At 36.9% G+C, this 27087-nt stretch overlaps 1 protein-coding gene and 1 long non-coding RNA gene across 2 annotated transcripts in view; both read right to left on the bottom strand.

Moving 5' to 3' along the window:
• The window catches only part of LOC126902834 (homeobox protein Hox-B3a-like), a 38537-nt gene extending 15912 nt beyond the window's left edge, over nucleotides 1-22625 (bottom strand). The window contains exon 1 of the mRNA XM_050680492.1: nucleotides 20946-22625. Within this exon, the coding sequence (XP_050536449.1) occupies nucleotides 20946-21924 (979 nt within the window). The 5' untranslated portion in view covers nucleotides 21925-22625. The remainder of the gene's footprint in view (nucleotides 1-20945) is intronic.
• Nucleotides 22626-25350: 2725 nt separating this feature from the next.
• LOC126902865 (uncharacterized) lies at nucleotides 25351-26120 on the bottom strand. The gene is made up of 3 exons (XR_007703363.1): nucleotides 25698-26120; nucleotides 25525-25612; nucleotides 25351-25485 (listed from the first exon to the last, which is right to left on the bottom strand). It is a non-coding gene; the product is annotated as an uncharacterized LOC126902865 (long non-coding RNA).
• Nucleotides 26121-27087: the final 967 nt, after the last annotated feature.

Below are 27087 nucleotides of genomic sequence, written 5' to 3'. Positions count from 1 at the left end.
AACGGTGACATCAAAGTCTTTCTGGGCGGCATCAACGTGTCACAGGTCGTTTGGGTATTTTTAGATGTAAAAATTAAATGCCCATTATTTCATTAAGGTGCGTTTGTTTTCCCTTTCGATTCACTACTAAAACCTAGCGAGTCGCGTGGGTGGACAAAAAGCAGAGGTCGCGGTGCCCACCCAGTACGGATTGCTAGGGCAGAGTTGACCGACGGTGTACTATGTGTGGGCAGGTATAATATGATTCGGTCACTTTCGTCAGAGTACATACGAAGGCGCGCGCCAGCTCGTTAATGTATGTGCGTAATGGACGACATATTATCATTATTAATATATCCTCTACGGCGGCACCACAAGCAGCAGCAGCAGCAGCAACAGACATGAATAGCCAATCTAAATTGATATTGCTTTTCAAAAGGCACCGGCGATGGCCCGTGATGATATTTGTTTTGCGCCTGTCAACGCTGTATCTCGTTTTGATTGATGTCTGCAACATCCTCCGACTATCTCACTAGTGTCTACACACGCTCATTTACTCTGCGTTAATAACATTATCTCTGGTCGGATAGGTACACAATAAGTGTACATTTCCCGTGTCCTTAAGGCTACAGCCCCCGATCGGACTCTTTCACGTCACAAGCCGTCTACTCGAGACGATCGTAAGTATTACTTAAATACATTTTGAGCAATCTAACGAGTGGGAACGACCAGATTAAATGTTTTGAAGTGCTTCGTAACGCGTTGGAGATTTCATAATTTGTGTAGACAATAAAAACATTAAAATTTATGTGCGCCGAGGATTCGTATACTTTTCTAATTATGAAAAATTATTGTTGAAATAGTAGTAATATTTTGAGTTTGTAGAGAAACAATGGGTCGAAATTTAATAATAGTTTAAATGCAAAATAGTATTTCGTGGAGGACCATGCGAAATAGAATAGTGTTCAAACACAATCATTATGTAGCTATTGCGTACTGCCTCCTACAGTACTCTTTGGGATGCCGCCTTGGACCAAGTCCTACTTTCTTATTTTGTATGCGCTGTTTAACACTTTGCTGTCGTTTACCGACAATGATGATACATGAAATACGTGTAATAATAATCATATTCTAATAATAATAATAGTAATAATAACAACAGCGCTATAAAGTGGAGAAGAATATAACCGACAACCACGCATTAGCCACCTAGTGCTAATTGATACCGAACTCTATATAAATAACAATGTTTGCCCGTGGGTTACTTGATATGTGTGTGTGTGTGTGTTCGTGTACATTACAATACACCGCAACCGGTCTTACTGGAACACCGTCGTATAGTGTCTGCGATCGTGACATGCTGCTGTATAAGTAATGACAAAAAAATGCGCATCAAAAAGAATCGCGTTGACAGGCCGCTGTAGTTTATGGAACTCCGTTTTGACAATATATTATCGCGGTTATAATGCATTTCTGGACGTANTGACCGTTTGACAATATATTATCGCGGTTATAATGCATTTCTGGACGTACGTCATGGCGTTCGTTGAATTTTCCTCGTGTCATTCAGACCTCTGGGACGTTTCAAACCAATTCAGTATGAAATGTAAACTGCTAGCTTTGACCAAACGAGAAAGACCCCAGAGGAATTTACGAGGTTAGCGTGTGAAAAGCCCCCCGAAAAAGGAAGAGGCGGCCACGTCGTTATTTTTTCGAGGGGTGTGCGTAGAAAGGAAACACGTAATGGCGTTGCACTGGGATCACACGTAATTGGGTAGTTTGTTTTGTGCGCTCATACCTGAAAATTAGAATAATAATACTGCGGCGGGGTCTGATACACACAATTGTAATAATAATGCCTACTACTCGGTCTAAGATGGTTATCTTGACCGGTGGTAATGAAACGAATGCACGGAGATAGACCGGCAAAAAGTAACCGTAGCGTGTCCGAACACATTTTCGGCGATTGTTGTGCTTTAAGTGTAAGGAAAATACAAACACACTCACGAGAAATACCGGCCGAATGTGTGCAGTGCAATGCAAACACACACAACAATCGTAAGCGGTTCAGAATATAATAAAATAATAATAGTAATGAACGACCGCATTGCGCAGGAAGCCCGCAAGGAGCAAATGAGTCTCTGCGGAATTAAACAAATGCTAATCCCAAGTGTTCCGCCATTTTGTAAACGTAGTTACGATCGCAATGTAGGCGTTAACACCCTTATGTTATACATACACAACGCACGCACAGTGACAAAAATATAAACACCGTGAACGGGTTATATGAATTTAATGCTAATTCACTATTCTACTGCCGCCGCCGCCGCCGCCACCACTTTAACCAACAGAACACTACTACAACGTGNCACCACTTTAACGAACAGAAGACTACTACAACGTGACGTTAGCAGCAAATGATCACCATCGGGTTTTTTTTTCATTTTTTCGTTACGCGAATTTCTCTTATAAATCAAAAAGATCATTTCAGCTTATTTGTAACTCTTCAGAAAAAAAACTTGCTAAATTCGAAATCCACTAATTGAAATATTAATTTTCTAACAGTGCTGCTAAAAATATGTTTTTTTTTTGTGTTACGAGAATCTACGCCCAACAATAATGTTTTAACATTTTATCGAGTTTCTTTGAATGGTTCACGTTATTCTGACATACCGCCGCGGTTGTGTGTCCGTCATCAGATCGCCCACCAAATATACAGCTGTGCGCCTCTTCGAGTAGACTGAACGTCGTCGTACCCCGCGGTGAGAACCTCCAGTGTATTAGAAACCAATGACCTGCTTCCGACTCTACTATTTAAACCGTACAAGTAACAAAATTGTACTGTTTAACGGTCCACGTACGTCAACGCCGCACTGTAATTTGTCGCCCGTTGGGGTGGCCACAGCAACCACTGAGTTAATGGGTAGTGTTTATGGGAAATCTCGGAACCGCGTACAATGATCTTTTTTAACAGTATTGTACACGCGCACCGAGTAAAAGGATACGATGCTGAGTGATACGTCCTCCGGTAGAGGTACTCACGGAAACCGTTCAACCGAAAAACCGCACGTTGTGTATTATTATTAACAACTGACAGTTACTCGGGTTGATTTCTAATTTCACATTTTGGATTTGTGCGGCTAAAATATTCAATCATTTTATTAATGCGGTTTACGTTTTAATTATAAATTAAATTATGTCCAATCGATACGGCTAATTGATTTATAAATTAGACTTCTAACCTAAATACAATAAATAAATAAAAAAAATCAGCCATTGTTATTATTATTATTATTACCAGCCGAAGGTTCACGCACGAGTTTATCGGAGTACAGATATTTAACAATATACATTATAGAATAATATTTTATTGAACGTGCTGCGGTTTTTTTGTTGATGAGATCTAGGCAGAGCTAATAAAATTGCCATACTTTAACAACTCCGGACAGTTATAATTGTTTCCCGACCGATTCAATTAGAATTAAAAAGGGACGAACTATCGCAAAATGATTGTAATTAATTATTTTATTTAGACACTAGGGACCAGTCCATAAACATTTAAGAAACACATAATTTAGAAAGCTGTTTGGAATAGCCAATAAAACAGATGCCCGTCTCCCATCTCGCCCGTTATATAATAATAATTCACCGTAAAAACACAGCAATCTGTTATTATTTTCCAGTCTATTAGATGATACAAACTAAAATTGATTGATTCTATTCGAGAGCAATAATAACTGTTTCTGACTCTAATGTGAGTCACTTTACGACCGTCCTGACGCCATACTGAACAATAACTCATAGAAAACAGACTTTTCCTTCGTGAAAANTCATTATACATATTTCCTCGTATAGAAAACAGACTTTTCCTTCGTGAAAAAAAATAGGACGGGTTGTTTGTTTTATAAACTTTGAACACGAAACACCGTCATACCGTTATTGTAATGATAGTGTGTTTTAAGAAAGTTTCATTTAACCGTCACTTTTTAGCTACAAAACGATAAGGCATAATGCTATAATAATAACTCGAGTTCGCTCGTACGGTAGTTGAATTATTGATTTGTTTTTATCGCTTTTGAGTTGCGATAGAGCAAAAGCAGAATGCGACTCGTTGATAGTGTGAATGTTTCGTGATAATACACTTCCTTCGATTAATGGTCGAGTGCACTAGGATGTTTATTTTTAATGAAAGAATGTGCTAATGGCAATCGACTCAATAGTATTATTTGCACTCGGTTGACACAATAAAATTTGTATATTACCAAAACAACAATGATTTCAGATGCGAGCGTGATATAATTTAAATAATAAATAGCACATATTACTTATGATAATTATACGGTATAGTAGTTATACTTCTGACTGTTGTAATTATTGTTGTGTGTATATAAATGGGTTGTGAATACTAATAACATGCAATCGTTTTGTATCACTTCTAGCGTTTCGACTTATGAAACAAGAACACGTTGAAAGCTATTACTACGCAATAAATATAACGTTTTGGCGCTTATTTAGCTGTGTTTTTAATCACAAACTCAACTATGTCGAACCACTTCACTCAAATACTACCCATTTATCAATGAACTCCAAAAAAGCAAAATACATTGAGAGAATGTCGATTATAAATAAATTCAAGCAATAAAAATATATACTCTCATCGCGCGCGTTTACCTTTAAATATTTCAACTTTCATTTATATATTATTATGTTAACACACCTAAACGAATTATTTCGCCGTTTTATTTTTCGCAACAGTACTTTTTAACACGATCGATATAATTTTGTGTCACAATAAGTGTTATTGATTTAGGGAATGTGTTGACGTCAATAAACCCGATGTGCACATTTTAATGGATTTCTCGTAGGGCCATAGAAATAAAACGGAAAAGCGGCATGCAAAATCAAATCGTCTGTCGATAAGTCATGTATATACCGAAAAATGTGAGCCGTATCATTAAATGAGAACGGGCGTAACGAACCGCCTTAAGGGAAGGGGCTAAGTATTTTCAATTAGTGTGGCCATCGGTGCGTATTAATTTACATGGCTGCACCCCCTCAATTCCCAACGACCGTGTAAATGTACAAAATAAACTTCTGAATAACGTTTTGTCAGTATTACCATTACGAGTAGACATAAAACAAGTAACAGCCGACGGCCACCCGCAAAACCATCTCCGACGGAAAGGTAGGCAGAATGAACGCAGCACTAAATCTCGGCAGCTGTGTTTGTTTTAAGCGTTACTGCTTTGTGGTGGCGTTATTGCAACTTACAAATAGACTAATTCCTTATTTGACATTAAATGCAATACAGTTTACATAGTCATCATACACGCATAGTTTAAAAGGCGGAGAAATATATAAAATAGCTGTGATCCGCGAATCAGATGAAATGAATGAGCTTCGGAGGCTTTTGTAGAAACAATCAATTATCACAATAAATAACGTAACGCGGCCGTTTTATAACGCTTAACATGAAAGTTCAGGAATGGAAAAGGCGATAAATATAAGAAAATGCGTATACCGTGACCAAATGACGTTCGAATTAAAGTTCAAAAGAAATTCCGCGTTAAAAGGTGTTCTTTTGATTTATAACTTTGAGTGACGAGGGTCCTCGTAAGACAGCGTGTACTGAAGAAAGATCAGCTAAGCGTTTATCACCATCCCACCCCATTACGGGTTTATAAGGCGTATGAATTCGTTTTTAAAGGTTGGCTGAGCTTTGTTAGCAAAAGTTGCAATACATTTGGGTCGCACAAACTAGATTGTGGGTTAATCGTCTGGAAAATAGCTTGTGTAAAGTGTTTGCCAAACAGCGGCGAGGTATGCAGTGTCGACAGGGAAAATGTATTACGTTACAAGACGAACGCCGGTGGTCTCCTCCCTAACTCGACGTCCGTTTCTTCCAGCCCGTTTCCTCGGCAATACAACGACAAAGCGGATTTAATATTGNTTTCCCGTGTCCTTAAGGCTACAGCCCCCGATCGGACTCTTTCACGTCACAAGCCGTCTACTCGAGACGATCGTAAGTATTACTTAAATACATTTTGAGCAATCTAACGAGTGGGAACGACCAGATTAAATGTTTTGAAGTGCTTCGTAACGCGTTGGAGATTTCATAATTTGTGTAGACAATAAAAACATTAAAATTTATGTGCGCCGAGGATTCGTATACTTTTCTAATTATGAAAAATTATTGTTGAAATAGTAGTAATATTTTGAGTTTGTAGAGAAACAATGGGTCGAAATTTAATAATAGTTTAAATGCAAAATAGTATTTCGTGGAGGACCATGCGAAATAGAATAGTGTTCAAACACAATCATTATGTAGCTATTGCGTACTGCCTCCTACAGTACTCTTTGGGATGCCGCCTTGGACCAAGTCCTACTTTCTTATTTTGTATGCGCTGTTTAACACTTTGCTGTCGTTTACCGACAATGATGATACATGAAATACGTGTAATAATAATCATATTCTAATAATAATAATAGTAATAATAACAACAGCGCTATAAAGTGGAGAAGAATATAACCGACAACCACGCATTAGCCACCTAGTGCTAATTGATACCGAACTCTATATAAATAACAATGTTTGCCCGTGGGTTACTTGATATGTGTGTGTGTGTGTGTTCGTGTACATTACAATACACCGCAACCGGTCTTACTGGAACACCGTCGTATAGTGTCTGCGATCGTGACATGCTGCTGTATAAGTAATGACAAAAAAATGCGCATCAAAAAGAATCGCGTTGACAGGCCGCTGTAGTTTATGGAACTCCGTTTTGACAATATATTATCGCGGTTATAATGCATTTCTGGACGTACGTCATGGCGTTCGTTGAATTTTCCTCGTGTCATTCAGACCTCTGGGACGTTTCAAACCAATTCAGTATGAAATGTAAACTGCTAGCTTTGACCAAACGAGAAAGACCCCAGAGGAATTTACGAGGTTAGCGTGTGAAAAGCCCCCCGAAAAAGGAAGAGGCGGCCACGTCGTTATTTTTTCGAGGGGTGTGCGTAGAAAGGAAACACGTAATGGCGTTGCACTGGGATCACACGTAATTGGGTAGTTTGTTTTGTGCGCTCATACCTGAAAATTAGAATAATAATACTGCGGCGGGGTCTGATACACACAATTGTAATAATAATGCCTACTACTCGGTCTAAGATGGTTATCTTGACCGGTGGTAATGAAACGAATGCACGGAGATAGACCGGCAAAAAGTAACCGTAGCGTGTCCGAACACATTTTCGGCGATTGTTGTGCTTTAAGTGTAAGGAAAATACAAACACACTCACGAGAAATACCGGCCGAATGTGTGCAGTGCAATGCAAACACACACAACAATCGTAAGCGGTTCAGAATATAATAAAATAATAATAGTAATGAACGACCGCATTGCGCAGGAAGCCCGCAAGGAGCAAATGAGTCTCTGCGGAATTAAACAAATGCTAATCCCAAGTGTTCCGCCATTTTGTAAACGTAGTTACGATCGCAATGTAGGCGTTAACACCCTTATGTTATACATACACAACGCACGCACAGTGACAAAAATATAAACACCGTGAACGGGTTATATGAATTTAATGCTAATTCACTATTCTACTGCCGCCACCACTTTAACGAACAGAAGACTACTACAACGTGACGTTAGCAGCAAATGATCACCATCGGGTTTTTTTTTCATTTTTTCGTTACGCGAATTTCTCTTATAAATCAAAAAGATCATTTCAGCTTATTTGTAACTCTTCAGAAAAAAAACTTGCTAAATTCGAAATCCACTAATTGAAATATTAATTTTCTAACAGTGCTGCTAAAAATATGTTTTTTTTTTGTGTTACGAGAATCTACGCCCAACAATAATGTTTTAACATTTTATCGAGTTTCTTTGAATGGTTCACGTTATTCTGACATACCGCCGCGGTTGTGTGTCCGTCATCAGATCGCCCACCAAATATACAGCTGTGCGCCTCTTCGAGTAGACTGAACGTCGTCGTACCCCGCGGTGAGAACCTCCAGTGTATTAGAAACCAATGACCTGCTTCCGACTCTACTATTTAAACCGTACAAGTAACAAAATTGTACTGTTTAACGGTCCACGTACGTCAACGCCGCACTGTAATTTGTCGCCCGTTGGGGTGGCCACAGCAACCACTGAGTTAATGGGTAGTGTTTATGGGAAATCTCGGAACCGCGTACAATGATCTTTTTTAACAGTATTGTACACGCGCACCGAGTAAAAGGATACGATGCTGAGTGATACGTCCTCCGGTAGAGGTACTCACGGAAACCGTTCAACCGAAAAACCGCACGTTGTGTATTATTATTAACAACTGACAGTTACTCGGGTTGATTTCTAATTTCACATTTTGGATTTGTGCGGCTAAAATATTCAATCATTTTATTAATGCGGTTTACGTTTTAATTATAAATTAAATTATGTCCAATCGATACGGCTAATTGATTTATAAATTAGACTTCTAACCTAAATACAATAAATAAATAAAAAAAATCAGCCATTGTTATTATTATTATTATTACCAGCCGAAGGTTCACGCACGAGTTTATCGGAGTACAGATATTTAACAATATACATTATAGAATAATATTTTATTGAACGTGCTGCGGTTTTTTTGTTGATGAGATCTAGGCAGAGCTAATAAAATTGCCATACTTTAACAACTCCGGACAGTTATAATTGTTTCCCGACCGATTCAATTAGAATTAAAAAGGGACGAACTATCGCAAAATGATTGTAATTAATTATTTTATTTAGACACTAGGGACCAGTCCATAAACATTTAAGAAACACATAATTTAGAAAGCTGTTTGGAATAGCCAATAAAACAGATGCCCGTCTCCCATCTCGGCCGTTATATAATAATAATTCACCGTAAAAACACAGCAGTCTGTTATTATTTTCGAGTCTATTAGATGATACAAACTAAAATTGATTGATTCTATTCGAGAGCAATAATAACTGTTTCTGACTCTAATGTGAGTCACTTTACGACCGTCCTGACGCCATACTGAACAATAACTCATAGAAAACAGACTTTTCCTTCGTGAAAAAAAATAGGACGGGTTGTTTGTTTTATAAACTTTGAACACGAAACACCGTCATACCGTTATTGTAATGATAGTGTGTTTTAAGAAAGTTTCATTTAACCGTCACTTTTTAGCTACAAAACGATAAGGCATAATGCTATAATAATAACTCGAGTTCGCTCGTACGGTAGTTGAATTATTGATTTGTTTTTATCGCTTTTGAGTTGCGATAGAGCAAAAGCAGAATGCGACTCGTTGATAGTGTGAATGTTTCGTGATAATACACTTCCTTCGATTAATGGTCGAGTGCACTAGGATGTTTATTTTTAATGAAAGAATGTGCTAATGGCAATCGACTCAATAGTATTATTTGCACTCGGTTGACACAATAAAATTTGTATATTACCAAAACAACAATGATTTCAGATGCGAGCGTGATATAATTTAAATAATAAATAGCACATATTACTTATGATAATTATACGGTATAGTAGTTATACTTCTGACTGTTGTAATTATTGTTGTGTGTATATAAATGGGTTGTGAATACTAATAACATGCAATCGTTTTGTATCACTTCTAGCGTTTCGACTTATGAAACAAGAACACGTTGAAAGCTATTACTACGCAATAAATATAACGTTTTGGCGCTTATTTAGCTGTGTTTTTAATCACAAACTCAACTATGTCGAACCACTTCACTCAAATACTACCCATTTATCAATGAACTCCAAAAAAGCAAAATACATTGAGAGAATGTCGATTATAAATAAATTCAAGCAATAAAAATATATACTCTCATCGCGCGCGTTTACCTTTAAATATTTCAACTTTCATTTATATATTATTATGTTAACACACCTAAACGAATTATTTCGCCGTTTTATTTTTCGCAACAGTACTTTTTAACACGATCGATATAATTTTGTGTCACAATAAGTGTTATTGATTTAGGGAATGTGTTGACGTCAATAAACCCGATGTGCACATTTTAATGGATTTCTCGTAGGGCCATAGAAATAAAACGGAAAAGCGGCATGCAAAATCAAATCGTCTGTCGATAAGTCATGTATATACCGAAAAATGTGAGCCGTATCATTAAATGAGAACGGGCGTAACGAACCGCCTTAAGGGAAGGGGCTAAGTATTTTCAATTAGTGTGGCCATCGGTGCGTATTAATTTACATGGCTGCACCCCCTCAATTCCCAACGACCGTGTAAATGTACAAAATAAACTTCTGAATAACGTTTTGTCAGTATTACCATTACGAGTAGACATAAAACAAGTAACAGCCGACGGCCACCCGCAAAACCATCTCCGACGGAAAGGTAGGCAGAATGAACGCAGCACTAAATCTCGGCAGCTGTGTTTGTTTTAAGCGTTACTGCTTTGTGGTGGCGTTATTGCAACTTACAAATAGACTAATTCCTTATTTGACATTAAATGCAATACAGTTTACATAGTCATCATACACGCATAGTTTAAAAGGCGGAGAAATATATAAAATAGCTGTGATCCGCGAATCAGATGAAATGAATGAGCTTCGGAGGCTTTTGTAGAAACAATCAATTATCACAATAAATAACGTAACGCGGCCGTTTTATAACGCTTAACATGAAAGTTCAGGAATGGAAAAGGCGATAAATATAAGAAAATGCGTATACCGTGACCAAATGACGTTCGAATTAAAGTTCAAAAGAAATTCCGCGTTAAAAGGTGTTCTTTTGATTTATAACTTTGAGTGACGAGGGTCCTCGTAAGACAGCGTGTACTGAAGAAAGATCAGCTAAGCGTTTATCACCATCCCACCCCATTACGGGTTTATAAGGCGTATGAATTCGTTTTTAAAGGTTGGCTGAGCTTTGTTAGCAAAAGTTGCAATACATTTGGGTCGCACAAACTAGATTGTGGGTTAATCGTCTGGAAAATAGCTTGTGTAAAGTGTTTGCCAAACAGCGGCGAGGTATGCAGTGTCGACAGGGAAAATGTATTACGTTACAAGACGAACGCCGGTGGTCTCCTCCCTAACTCGACGTCCGTTTCTTCCAGCCCGTTTCCTCGGCAATACAACGACAAAGCGGATTTAATATTGTCGCCACCGCCCCAACGATACCTACGCTTCTACCCCGTAATTTGTTTATTCGCTTAAGCACCCCGTGAACGTACAGCGTCATTGTGCCCGTCGTCGTGACCAATTGGTAAATCAGAAATTTTAATAAACTCCATCGTCGCGTACTTATCGGATCCGCTGTTTTATTCTCCTTGCCAATCGTCGTCCGTCCCCTTTAGTGAAAAAAAAATGAAAAAATAAATCACCGCTGTTTTAACGCACACAATATTTGTCCAGTTTTTAAACACGTGCGTCACATTTTTATATGCACGATGAAACGTTCTTTTGATCTTGTGAGAAACTATCCAAAAAATCTTATTTCACGAACGTCATAAATATTTTCCAGGGTATGTTGTAAAAGTCTGTTTGTCTAACATAAACACAAGAATAGTATCAAAGAATTAACATTGGTCTTGAAATTTTTTGACCATTAGGGTTGTGTTGTCTTTAACGACTAACCCTTTGGCTTGAAAGAGACCGCTGTCTGCTGTTTATTATTGCACTCCGTTAACACCGTGTTAGTAGTCAGGATGTGGAATATAAATGGTAGCTGCATCACTATAACATAATAGTGTAATAATAATAACAACCGTAGTCCGAATGGTATCTCAGCGTTACATCTATTACAAGCGTTTACGTCTCAATCAAATGACTGGACCAATGGATAAGACGATTTTCCGGTTTTTTTTTTTTTTTTACCAGTAATTGAGTTAATACCGACGACGTTGTTCATATTGGTCGCGGCGGCACAAGTATAATGCAATGATTGTCTCGCGTTAATAGTGCCGCTCGGTGGTTGTAGTCGGAGCCAAGAAGACGGCGGTGGGTGTTCGTTACAGAGAGAAAATAATACTCGTTTTCACCGTGTAAAATGTAATGTATATATGATATCATGTACTGTGCAAGTACTCGAGTGACTGCGTACACCACCGCCGAAGAATGATTAATAGAACAGTGGCGACCGTCGGTTCATTAGGATAAGGTAGCACATCAATTAGTGACCGGCGTAAGTGTACACTGTGTAAACGATTCCTGTATTTTATCCCTAATACTCGTCTAATAACACCATAATAACGCCGGATTAATTCGTTTTTTAGTTGTAATGCAATATGATTACACCACCTTTTGTTTTACCGAGTCATGATTGAACATACCAAACGCCGTTCGGTCCGGTGGGTATCTATGGTCCCGTACACAAAAACAATATAATTTACTATATTGTACACGGCGGAGCATTCCAAATAATAATAAAAAACACAGACGATCCGACGAGTTGTTTAAGAAATCTATACGGTATACTCAGCACATTTTAAACCATGTTTACCTCGGTCTAAGTGTTGTCGATGAGAACGTTTCCACTGCGTTTCTTGTAGAACTTGTGTCACTCCCAGTCGTTATTCATTACAGACCGCCACTTTGCCATAGTTGCCCCTTTAAATAAAATACACTTCGTGATACCTGGAGCGTCCGAGAATATCCGGTCCAAGTGTGTTGTCTAGTGCAAACGGTGGCCCAACGTAAAAATCTGACCGGCCGTTGTATCTTATCTGATCCCTCAATCGTTCTAGCCGTACAATTAAGTTTAAATCGCCTACGCCATCATATCATAACTCGTTAAAAAGTCTACTGCAACAATAGAAACACACGTATCCTCGAGGTCTAGAGTAATGATATTGGAATATGTAATACGAAAATAATTTCCTTTGTTTTCTAGCACAAGTCGTCCATTAAACGGATGAAAAACACCGTATTAGTTATTTTAATTAAGCAAAATAATTTCAGGTACGAGAGACAATTACAGGCTTATAACTATCGTAAGTGCACCTTGTACGTTTGAAGAGTATTTAGNATCGAGCAAAATAATTTCAGGTACGAGAGACAATTACAGGCTTATAACTATCGTAAGTGCACCTTGTACGTTTGAAGAGTATTTAGTCTCGGGGTGGGATGCAGACGTAAGACAGGTGAAATTTCGTCAAACCGACCAATCGGTAGAGTCTGGAGCAAATTTTTTTAGCCAATACAAAGGGTTTACTTCTTGTATAGATACTTAGATGGGAGGAGAAGGTTATGATTACTGTGGGATAATTGTAAAGGGATCAGTGTTCGCTGCCCATTACAATATTATTAGAGACAATAGCTGGTGCAATGTCAATTATTATTGGTATTACACGTGTAGGCGTAATGCTTCAGATGGCCCAACCGTAAAGCGTTAATATTGGTCGCCACGACTATAATAATAGTATTACATATGACGTATATAGGTCGCGCACAAAACCTGTGTTTATGTCGCGCGCCCTAAGTAGTTAATAACACAGTCGAAATTGAATAAGTCGGTGGAGGAGGAAGATGCGACCAGCCGTCACGATACGGCGTTATACATAAGGAGTGAAGATAATAGGATGCACGGTGTGTAAAAAGGCTGGGATGAATAATGCGCGGAGTGTCCAATTAAATTTGCATACAATGTGTACCGGACGAGCGTTTCCCTCGCGGTGGAAATTTCGTGTTTCTACGGTCCCAAAGTTAATTACACGCCGGCAAGTTTGTATGCGAGTGCACCTCATATTATTCTATTATGACGTACCTCTACACGGTATAAAACGTATGGGCGCGCGCCGCTCTTTGCACAAAAGACACACCTGATTTTTTTATTGAAAATCCACCATGGCGGCTTCGGTCGCCGTGTACCGGAGCTCCGTTTACAACCGATATTGTAATCCTATTATTATACCATAGCCGGGCCCTTGATTGTGGTAATTGATCCGAACAGCCAACTTTGATGAACGCACAATAATATAGTATTAATATTACATTATTATGACAATAACAATGCGCTATGTACTCATGATGAACACGTCATTCTTGCTGAAAGAAGCTCAACACACTAATGGAAATTGGATCATTTTGTCCTGACCATGACCAGTGAGTTGTCGGACAATGATTTTTATTTATTCTATAACCTCATCTCTTAATGATATTTATATATTGTATTTTTTTTTTTCACTCACATTGCCTGGAGTATACTGACTTTAAGAATTAAATACAGTCAAATGGACCAACTCGGGGCAGCTATTATTATTTTGGTCGTATCAATCTACAGCACTAGTTTAACATTCACAATTATTTTTATGTCGGACAAAATAATTTTTTACAAAAAGTAAGCCATGAAATCGGTAGAACATTTAATTGCCTCGAGTCTAACTACCACCACAAATCGAAATTTTTGACGGTTTTTCAGTTTTATATTTTTCTCTTTTTTTCAACTGATACTTAAATTTCTATGTGTTATCTGTTTTAAATTATAGAAATTATTACAAATCACAAAAGTCGAAATAAAATCTATTAGCTTATCAAACGTAGTTAAAAATATTCATTTCCTGTATAGTACCAGTAATTTTTCTAGTATAGATAATAGTACATTATCTACCGCGTTAAGAATTGAAAAACTTAATTAACAACAACTGTATAATTAATGTGTACATACTTAAATTATCGTGAATGCAAATAGCACACACTTTAAATTAAAAATAATATTTATTGTTATTTTATGTATTGATGCTGTAATTTATGAGTAGTTGTACCGGAAAAGTTTTGATCCTTAAAAGTGATTATGAATATAATTAAGTCGATTATAGTTGAGATCACTCGTAGGGAGTCGTACAATAAAAAATTATGGCGATTAATCGAAATAAAAGAATAAATAATTGTGTTCCCAAAAGCCTAATTTACGTGTTACCGGGTCGTTAGTCGGAAAAATCGCATTCCCGAGCAAAAAATGATTGCATTGTTCAAGGAAAAAAATAAACCTCCTTTGCATGATTACAAATTAATAACAAGTACGCGTGTAACATAATTACTATATAAGTTAACGACGTAGTTTAATATGCGTTACACATTACTATTTAAAATTACAGCGTTCTTATAAAGGGATTAATTGAACGCTGGTAAATTATTCGAGGAACAAAAAACTAAAGATTTATATTATTTTAGCCCTCCGAACCGTATTGTTTTCGGTATCTTAAATTATGATATAGTTTTACACTGGTAACGCACACAATCCGGACGTTATATGAGATATAAATCGTTGCTTAATGAGTGCCTATTTGAAATAATTACAATAACAAACGCCGGCGGGCGAACCGCGGGCGGTATCGCGCGCGTACACTGCGGATGAAGTTATTATAAAGGAGAGTGTTGTAAACGAATTCAAATCCAAGATAATGTTACGCTGTACGAAGGAAACTGAGAATAACATTGTAATAATAATAATAATGATAATGATAAAATGTGTATCGATGAAGAGCAAGTCGATCGGCGCGCGGTAGATTGTTAAACATTACGTTGGAATTGAGCTTGCGGAGGCGCTGGCGGTGGGGCCGTACGACGGGTTGTCGGTACCTTTGAGACCACACACCTCCATGCCTTCCAATTAGAAGGTGCCGGCCCCGGCCACTCCTTTTAACACCGACAAACACACCGGCAAATCGTCGAAGATTTTCGTTTTTTTTCCGCAACAATCGCTGTTGAACCAGTCCCTGTACACACCTCGGATCATTACAATAATAGTAAGATCAGAGTATCCAGTGCAGCTAGTACAAAGATAATCGATTTTAGTGTACGCTTATGATTCACCGGAAAACCAAAAATTTCTTACTAAATGTTGACGGTTCGTTTCCGTGTTATTTCGTCCAGACCGTTTAGTGGCGTCACTTCTGTTATAGTTATTATTTTTGTTTTTTGATTCGATTCCAAATTTGAGTATTCAAAAATAATAATAACACGGCGGAGTCTGTATCGAAAAAGTATTAATCGATTTCGGAATAACGACGAGTTAGGTCCTGTGTCTTGTTAATTCTTCTTGGCTACTCGTGTTTTCCAAAATACATTAAACATTTCTGTTCGGGTTAATACAGAACACCTTCTCAGACATATTTTCGAGTATGAGAAAACCGGTCGTGCGTCAAATGTTAAAATTGTGTATTCAGGTGGACTTTAGCACGAAAGTAACACAACTATCGTTTAATAATAATAAAACGTTCGACCTGTTGGCTGCAGAGAGACGTGTGTGAGTGAAAACACAACACATAATATTATTATTTCAGTATCTTAGACACTAAGCGTATAAGACCACCCTGAATTTCCGCTCAGCATTTAATTCCATTATTTATTAGGCGTTTACATTTTGGAATTATATTGTATTATACGACGCATTAGACGTTTTGTTTTTCTCTGGCAGAACTAAATATATTAGAACAAATAACACTTAACGTTCGTAAAAATCAGATTACAAATACGATACAGATTTGAACAGCATTTTTTTTTTTAATTCTACATTGACACTATTGAGTATTTTTAATAATTTTTAAAAAACAGACAAAGAGTAAATATAATAAATTTATTTTGGCAAACTTTTATAATTTTAGGAATATCTGGTTTAAATAATTTTTAACCACGTTTTGAAAAGTAGCCAATTTTTTCTTAAAAAAAAAAAATTATAATAAAGTGAAAGAGATAACAAATTTATTTTACCCCATTAAAATATTGTTCACTAAATAAAGAAACTTATGTATAGATAATATATATTGTAGACTATATTATTTTGAGGATCGACTCTTTTAAATGAAAAACATTTGGCTTTAATTTTTCATTTAGATGTAACGCATCTAAATCTCACCGTTGCCATTCGACCGAAATGAAATATGTTGTCATCTAGATTTCGTTTTAGATTAAAAATCACATTGAGCATTAAGCCGGTTAATATGTTACGATAGCGCGAAAACATTATATTAGAACAAAAATGTATTCTGCGCATTGGTACGACTACAAACGGTGCCGTTTCGGCGGTCATTGTGCTGGTGGGCGGACTCTGAGGCGATTTCATTTACTGTTTGACCACACGTAGTAATGCATATTGTTGTATGACCACAAAGACACCATGTACACAACGCGTGATCGCAGCCCACGAAATACGGTAGCGGTTTTAATGCGAATTTCAATGCGGTTGACCGATTACACTGGCATTAAACAGTATAAAAAACGCTGCGTTCGCGTACGACGTACGACCCGAACGAGGGAAAACCGATAGACTATCAAAAGGAAAGCTGAATTGTGGGAAACTAATAACAAACCGTTTTTAGTTCGTGCGACCGCAGTTAATAAAATTCACACGGTATTTTACACACGTTGGTCGTACCGTCTGAGAATGCGCCCACATTATTCCATTTCCAATAAAACATTAGGACGCGGCAGAGACGTCTTCATGACGGCTACCGGTCAACGTGGTCCACCGCGGCGTCCAATTGCGGCACGGGCTTCCTGTGGTCCGGCACGTACAAAACGCTGCCCAGCACAATAATAACATGTAATAGGCGGTAAAATCATCCCGTTTATCTCTATATATATGTCAAATATTAGGCGGTACACCGAACGCGTTTTCCGGTACCGCCCGCCACGGTATTATTATCGATTGTTAATCATTTTTTCACTCCGCGGCATCTCTTCTACCAACTGACGTCTGAACCTCCAGCGTCTTCCTACCGCAAATCTAATGACACCTCACGAACAAAAACTCTTCGGCCGATGAGCTCTAGTCATTTTGTCTATGACCCNATAGCTCATCTTCGGCCGATGAGCTCTAGTCATTTTGTCTATGACCCAATTAGATACGGATGACTTTTGACGTTTTCAAGCACAATATCGACCAAGAAGATAATAATACTTTCTTACCGATAACAGACCGATGGGCAATTCTCAAAAACAAAGCTTTCGAAAATATCTATAGATTTTTCGGATTATAAGCCGATTAAATCGACAGCGTGTAAATATTGTATTTATAGAAAANAAAACTCTTCGGCCGATGAGCTCTAGTCATTTTGTCTATGACCCAATTAGATACGGATGACTTTTGATGTTTTCAAGCACAATATCGACCAAGAAGATAATAATACTGTCTTACCGATAACAGACCGATGGGCAATTCTCAAAAATAAAGCTTTCGAAAATATCTATAGATTTTTCGGATTATAAGCCGATTAAATCGACAGCGTGTAAATATTGTATTTATAGAAAAAAAAAATTACTGTTCTTTGTGCGTCAAACGAAGCAACACGTCTAGTTAAGTTTTTAATTATTTATCAACGTGTCAACCATTCTCGACGTTGTTCCATCTGTTTTTATTTTAACTACTTTTAAGACCTTTAGACACGAACAAATGGTTTCTTGTTTAATTGACAAAATAATAAGTAGTGTTAGCTTAGAAAAATCAATACTCCGGTGTAAGTTTAGCGCGAGTTATTTATGCAATATTGGCGTTTGGTTTGCGTGTTAGCTACAACAACACACAAACCATAACCATAGGCTGTTTATCATATTTATATTATTAGAAAATGTCAAAAATAAATCAATAGTCTTACACGCAAAATTACATCGGCTTACTTAGCTTTTCCAATTATTTTGCAGGTTTTCTATCAGAAATATTGTCCCTTGAAATTAAATATAAACGTTAGAAACGGAAATACTGCTGCACCGAGTCATTGGCATGTTATTGATTACATTACAAACACTTGTATAAGTTCACCCTTTTTATAAAACACTTTAGGGATAATTGTTTGAATCACAAGGACTTAAGGTACATGAATTATCATCGTTACGACCGTACAAAGTGACATAAGAGATGGAACATCTGCTCAATTAAATTTCATGGACTGGTTTTCGTTTTTTTATTTTCATATTTCCAACTCCATATCAAAATAATGTTTTAATTACACAATTTACACTGTGTCGGTTGTGGTTATTTATCGTTACGGTATTAATCTCTTTAATGAACAACCTTTTGTTTACCGCAACCGGTACACGCTGCAATATCCTAATGTGTAATATTGTCCGACATTAACCCAACTCATGCGGCGGGGTGGTCTTTTTTGGGGCGGCAGCGGCACGTCAAAAGGGCGGTTTACTTTCACACCTATTATCAATATTTATGTATGTTCACATCCTCTTTTTCTTTCATATACATTTTTTTCTTACACGTGTATACTAATATTGTAATATACATGTATTGCGCATTTGGTAAAAATACAACCGCAGACCCATATAGGCGGAAAATTAACTTTCCAACCTTCCTGGGACGTCTTTAATGAAATTTATAATGCAAATAGCTCGGAAAATTTAATTAATTTCAGTAAAACAATTTTGATCCATTACTTTGAAAAAAAACATAATAGAATTAAAAAACTTGGATATTATTATTGATTTCCCGTGAGCGACTTATGTGTTAGTAAAAATAATAAACGTTAAATAAATTCACTATCGATCCAAAGTGGTTCTTTCTAATTAAATTTCTTCTCCCCTCGAGAGGCCTCCGAAAAAAAGTACATATTCTAAAAGAAAATTAATTATCCTATAGCGTTGCCCGTTAAAATTAATCATCGCGCAACGGTGTAGGTAATAACTATCACAAGTGTAATTTGCACGTACCCAAACACTCACATTTATTATGCGCATGGTACACGTTTATTTGAGTGTGCACGTTTTCACGGCTAAAGCGAATAGTTGATGTAATATTTCCTATGCTAAGTACAATTAAAATAATTTACAGTTGCCCGAGATGTAATTAAGCGCATGGAGTTTCATTCGAATATCTGGTACCTAATGGCGACTTGAGCATTTTCGAATTTTAGCGGTTCAAGCACACGTCCTTTTCGAGTTTGACAAAAACGGTCGAACTTGTCACAGTAATACAAAAGTGCTAATAATGACGATACATTTTGGTACTTAAAGTTCAAACCCAAAATGTTCTCCTAACTATTTGGATGTAATGGTTTTTTTTATTAATGATATTTTATTCGTTGAGAAAATATCGACGAAACAATACTACGGAACAATTAATGTTGTGTTAAACGCTCTGATACTTGAACTCGTATCAACTTAATATGTGAAATAATTATCTCGGTGTGCAGGTGTTTATAAATATAGCTCAATAAATTATATATATTTATTATTGTTTTATTAAATGTCCCGTCAAATGTGTTTGGCACGAATTGGTCTACACGAAATATCCTAAAAAGTAACACCCGACAGAGATTTTGGCACACGCCTCCTCGCCGGCGACCGCTTACACGAATGTGTTTTGTCGCTTCGGTAAGTGTAACAAATGGGTTTCTTTGGATCTGCACGTCACATAAATTACTATGAGTTATGACGCGTTTACTTATGCTAGTGAATCGAAAATTGCATTTTAAACGCAACACTGCAAAAGCATCCGGCGAGATATTTTACTCGAGAAACTTTTTGGACAACGGCCGCAGCAGATCTTTGATGATTTTACTACTTCTTAATTTAACGAACAACTTTAATTATAAATTGAAAGATAAGCTGTGACATTCGAAATTTAGTACCCACCAACCTACTAATTATTATGAAAATAAATTATCTGGCCGTCAAGTTATCAAAATATTCTATCATTATAATTCTGAAATGAATTGGTTAATGAACATGACGAGAGGTTTTCAAGAAGATATTACATTTAAAATTTTACCGTCATATGAGATAAAACAATCAAACGCGTCTTTTTAATGCACTGAAATAGTCATAGAAATTGTGAATATACAGAAATATAAGACGTAGTTCTGATACTTATTATTTGCTTGTATGTTAATGAAAATATGGAGCGGTTTAACTGGTGAAAATTTCCAATTTAAAATTCAATATAAATTTTATTTGAATCGATATTTTCACTGCGTCACTAACATTAAAAAACTGAACTTCAAATTTTCTTATAGAATAAGAAAAGTTAAAACACTTACCGGCTCCGGATGCATCTCCGTGTAACTGGTCAAAAGTTTTGCTGGTCATTTGGAAGAGGGCGTCCAGGGGCGAAGAGTTGTCATTGTTCTTGCCGGCCGCCTGTTGTTTCCTTGTCCTATTCGATGCATTTCCTTGAGTGCAACTCGCAATTTCAGGGCTTGTACAACATTCGCTTCCGTCGGTACTGGATCGTCCGCTCGTGCATGTCGATGTTTCGTAGTCGGCCGATTTAGGGCGATGTTGATGGTGCTGATGAAGATGTTGGATGAATAGCGAATGTGGAAACAGGGCACCGACAGTCTGTCGATGAGCCGGCGGCGGGGGCGGCACGAATGAGGTGCAGGGTGGCTGCGGAACGGATTGATATTCTTCCGTCCAAGGTCTTACTATTTTCGCGGACTCGTCGGAGGACGCTGTAGGCTTGCCGATGCTGCCCGTCGAAGGTTCGTGACTTAGGATGTCGGCGATACTGAAAGACTTAACTCCAGCCGCCGGTGCCGAGTCGTCTGCGCTCATGGCTTCCGCGCTCGTTCTGCGCTGGCTTTGTAACTCGACGGCAGCGAGACCGACACTGGTCCCGAGTTGCGCCTGACGGTGTTGTTGCACCCGCCGTTTAGGGACGTAGTTCTTGCGCTCGCTAATGCCGTAGCTCACCTTGTCCAATTGAACGGTGCCCAACTTCTTCAATGGCTCGAAGTAATCGGAACCGCCGGACGAGTTGGTGCAATCCGAGTCGACACCGTCACCGCGGTTGTCGTGCAGCCTGGCGTAGCATTCAGGCGACGCCGGCGGTGACGGCCGTCCTACGCTGATGTCGTCCATTTCGTCGGCGGGTTGGACCGGACTCCGGGACCGGCACCTGACGGCGTAGCTCAGATCCGTCGGATAACCACCGCAACTGCTGTAAAATCCGCCGACTGCACTCTTGTTGGGCCGCAACGCTATGGATTTCATACTATTCGCCGCGACGAAAGTCATTGGCGCATTATTAAAATCCGAACAAACTCGTGTGCGCGACTATACGATGGAATGAGTTGCGCGGAAAACACAAAATCGCAAATATTAAAAAAAAACACACCACCGGATACAAAACTGTGGCAGCAAAATCGTGTGCGATGAGCAAAAAACGTCCAGAAAATATGGTACACGAGCAACGCGGGTCGGACGTACACGCGGACGGACCACAACGTGTTAATATGTGACGACGTCTGACGGTGCGTTAACGTGCCGAATCTGTCGGGTGGCCGTCTTCCCCTTTCCTCTGGACGCGGGCCGAGAGGCGATGGGCGTTCACCGGGGCGGTAGCGACCCAGCCGACCAATCGCGCCGTCCGACGGCCACTAGCTCTCCAACGAGTCCCGCCGCCCATCCCTCCGCCCCACTCTACCCTTTTAATTGCACGCCTCCTGTGCCGGGGCGACAACGCTGGCTCTTTTTAAGACTCAAAATTATGTTTTCCTCCTAATGTTGTTGTTGTTGTTGTACGTCGCCGAGTTAACCATCGCGGTGTCCAGTCGATATATCTCGGACGTAATTTATTAGCGCGATAGGCGGCCTCGTACGTGTCTTCTCCCACCGCCGCGGCCGCGACACACTGCGGATCAATTATGTGCCCGTACGTCGAGTTCTGAGCCCGTCGCGTTTCCTTTCCCCACACAAACACCGCGGCGTTAATAATAATTACCCACACACACAATGTGAATATTCGGCGGCTTATGATAATCTATGCAGCGCGTATAGGTGGCATCTCTTTTACTCGTGTGTGCACGTAAACATCTACCTGTGCAGTACGATTATTACACGGGTAACGTGACGCTAACTGGGTGGCCTAACGAGCGCTTATAATATTACTGCGTTATTATGTACGGGCGACTCGATACGGCGGCCGTGCGGTCGAAATCGGCTGTCGGAATACTATCTGTTCGCCTGCGTAGGTGCAAAGAGAACATTATTACCGTCGGCCGCAATGTTTTTCACTGATATTAATGAGCTCCTCGAACGAGTACGAAAATAACGTACTGTACTTAAAACGGTGTCGATCGCACATAAAATTAAAGATAAAATCGTCCGATAACGACTTAATTACGATAATAAATGGGCTATTGGTTTCACCGAACGCATTAAAACACATTGGTGCGCTAATCAATTCTAAATAAAATACGCCAATGTTTTTAAACTACTACGTGAATTTCATTTCAACATATACAAGTCATGTAATTTAATGAATATTCATTATCCGTACGGAAATAAACAGCGATTACGCCAGTTAGACTTGCAATTTAATAAATATCGATAAATTTACACGAATCGGCGGAATAAAATTATTCTGATCGTGATGTATATTACCGCAAATCTATTATTTGAAAAATGCTTTGTTAGTTTAACGTTTAGCGGAGCATTGGCACACAGCAATTAGTTATAACATATTATTTTCTAGTGTGTGTACACTAGGATATTTTTATTTATAACAATTATCTAATTCGGACGACTGCTATTTTATAATCGCGTAGTTCCAAAGAATAAAATTCTATCGGTCGGGTTAAAATTTCTACCCGACCATACATTTTTATTAGGAAAAATCGAGTGAAAATAAGATTATGTTTTATAAATTGACTAGTTGTAGGTGTACTTCATACAGTTAATATAATTTCTTGAGTATAATGTTTCTTATACTAAAATAAAAGAGTAACTCAAGTGTTTAATCAGATATAAACTTTTTATATTTACAAAAGTTTTAATACAATTAGAATGAAATATTTCACTAATTTTTAAGTTGCAGACAAAAATAAATTTGATTACAATAAAATTTTAATTAGGCTTTCAACGTGTATCTTTTATATTATTGAATATGATTTTTACAAAACTGAATTGAAATTTCGCATAACACATAAAAATGAATATTTATTTGTGTAACTCAAAAATGTTTAATGCCTGAATATTACTATCCCTTTGTATTACTAATATCATGTGGTTGTCAGGAGGCACCTCAACACTATTAATATCCCATTTCCAACTTATGTCATCATTGAGCACTACATAGCCTTTCTTTAATTGATATAATGTCCTACATTCCACTAAATGTTTACGAAATTCATCAGTTTTTTCCTTATATGGATTGTTTTTTGTATTCAACGAAGAAGTAAACTTCTTTAAAGCGCTATCAATACAGTCGAGAGGTAGTGTAGAAATATAATATCGTCTAAATGCGTTAAACATACTTTTTAACGCACTTTTAAAGTTCTTCACAAGATCAATTAGGTCCGTATAATTGACTTCGACATTGTACAAAGTGAATTCCGCGGTGAAAGGTTTGGTTTCTTTCATAGCATCAATTCTGTCAATGACTTCCATTGAAAATAAACAGAATCTGTCTACTATAGTTATACCTGCGCTTTCCATGGTGTTCAGATAGTAAGTATAATACTGAATAGCTCTTGGGTCATTTTTAATAAGTGGTTGAATTACATCTCCTAACTTCTTTCCAATGGTTGCCCCGATTGGAACAATTACAATCTGCTCATTTTGTTGTGTCCACGTCATAGGTCTTCTAGCTTCTCTAGGGTTAAAGAATTGCATTTCCTCAATATCTTTATCATTTAATACGGTTTCGTCATCATACGGTAGAGGACAGAGGTTTGCACCAGCGCTTGTATAATACTTCTGTTCTCGTAAATACATTTCCTTAAATAATGGAAAATTACTCATAAGTTTATACAAATCACCATTAGAAATGGACGATTTATAATCAGAAGTTGATGGCTTACTGCTAGGTGTAGACTTACTGTTATTATGTTTATTACGACCCGAATGAACTAAAAAAATGTTTGAAATACTAAGTGTTAGCAAGAAAATTTGTATTAAATTACAATTAGTCATTTTATCTGGTCTTCGATAGAATTGTAGTATCTTGATGTTCTTACAGTTTTAATACAAATGAACCGTATTTTTAGAATTATTAAATTAATATAACCATAAAAAAATGTTATAGTTACATTTTATTTAAACATATTTAATTTGAAGGTTTTATTATATTGAAACAGATTTATTTGTTGTACTAAATTGTGATATTTTTAAAAGTCCAAAATGAAACAATTTTAATTTAGACATTTTATGAGATTACAAAAACTACGTTTTTTTATGAAAAATATATTTTGCGTGGTGATTTTAAAATTAAATAGAATGTATAAATAAATAGTTTGCTCTAATATTTAAGTATTACCTATTGATGTAATTTTATCCATAGGTGTCCCGAATTTATTCATATTTTGGGTGCAATTGAATATTACCCTGAATGTTTAGAAAATTGAAATTTATTACATTATAAAACTATTTTTGACATCCATAGGAATGTATGAACCTTTTGTACAAATGTATGGGAATCCGAATGGCGGCGTACACCTAATAATAAACTAAGGGAAATAAAAAACCTCATACATCAAATCGCAAAGACGAAGTAGTCATCAACAGGCTACGTATTGGCCACTCAAAGATGTCACATGGACATCTTATGCGCAGAGAAGATCCTGCAATATGCCAAACCTGCGGNATGCGCAGAGAAGATCCTGCAATATGCCAAACCTGCGGAGAACCTCTCACAGTCAAGCACCTCCTTGTCCAATGTCGTAACCATATAGATACCAGAAAAAGATTAGAAATGCCTGATAAACTCTTTGAAGCCCTCAGCCCAACCANTCCTTGTCCAATGTCGTAACCATATAGATACCAGAAAAAGATTAGAAATGCCTGATAACCTCTTTGAAGCCCTCAGCCCAACCAATGACAACACCATCAAAATAATCTCATTTCTTAAAATAATCGATATGTACAACTCAATTTAATCAGCCATTGTATATTTGTATTTTAAGGAAAAAAAAAAATTTTATATGTGAAACTAGTTCAATAAATACTATTGTAAAATCATATATGTAACCTAATAATTTAATTTTGTTCAAGCTAATAACCTCAGAAGTTGGAGCTTAAAAAATAAAAAAAAAAACTATTTCAGGATAGAATATTAAATTTAGAAATATTTTCATTTAGCACTTAATCATGCACAAACTAAATGCACGAATTGGAATCACATTGGGTAAACAATAAACGATAAAGAATATGACTGAAATTTTGAACAAGTGTTATTTATTATTTTAATGATATTAAACATTTTGTTTTTTGGTCACACCCATTTATACCTATGCCATATTTATGAACTCAATTACTCAAATAATTAAAATTTTTAATAATTCTTGAGAACCCGAAAGGAATAAAAAATTACTTATCTATGATAAAAAATAATGTTACTTTTAATGACGCAGTAAAAATTACAACTTAAAAGCAAATTAAACAGTCACATGGTTTCAGTTAACGGCATAAAAATTATTTATGCCTTAAATTTTAAACAATGTTTAATAAAAATTATTTAAAATACAGATAATCTTGTTTGGACAATAGTTATTATTAAATTTGAAAACATAATTTTTATAGTGATTATCACACTTTTCCAATAATATACAATTAGGAAAATACAGAGTAAGTTGACGCTTTAATTAAACGAATAACTGTAATAAAAAATCTGTCGAATAAAAATCATGAACTTTTTTTAGAATTCACTGTGAATAATACATTGCAAAATTCGTTGATATTAATACGCATGAAATAATATGTGTTAGTTAAATAAAATTTATTTCTTATGTCAACATTATTATAGGTTTATTTATATTGTATGATTTCAGCTTGTTTTCGTCAGAAAAAATCAAATATTTTCAAGTAGTGATAGAATTAAGGTTTCAAGAAAGTTAAACCAACTGAATTCAATAAAATTAAATTTTTGAACCAATTTTGTAATAGTTTTGGGTGTATTCATAATACCGATAGGCGTCTAGATAGTTAAAGTTTTCATAATCTGACTTGGAAAAATAGTATCGGTTTAGAAAAGGGTTTGGGACAAATATATTTGTACGAATTTATTAAAGTTTTGCAGTGTGGATTCTAAACATAAATTAACTCATTTTAAAATTTGAATTTAAATTAAATACATTCATCTAATAGTTATACATATAAAGAGGGATTCTTTTAACATTAACAACTTGATTTCTCTTAAAACATTAATTATGTTTTAATTTATATTTGGTATTTTTTAGTTTC

The sequence above is a fragment of the Daktulosphaira vitifoliae genome, unplaced genomic scaffold, assembly GCF_025091365.1.
Source record: "Daktulosphaira vitifoliae isolate Bord-2020 unplaced genomic scaffold, ASM2509136v1 Scaffold_3, whole genome shotgun sequence".
In the NCBI taxonomy this organism is placed as follows: Eukaryota; Metazoa; Arthropoda; class Insecta; order Hemiptera; family Phylloxeridae; genus Daktulosphaira; species Daktulosphaira vitifoliae.
This window is presented reverse-complemented; position numbering and strand designations above follow the sequence as displayed.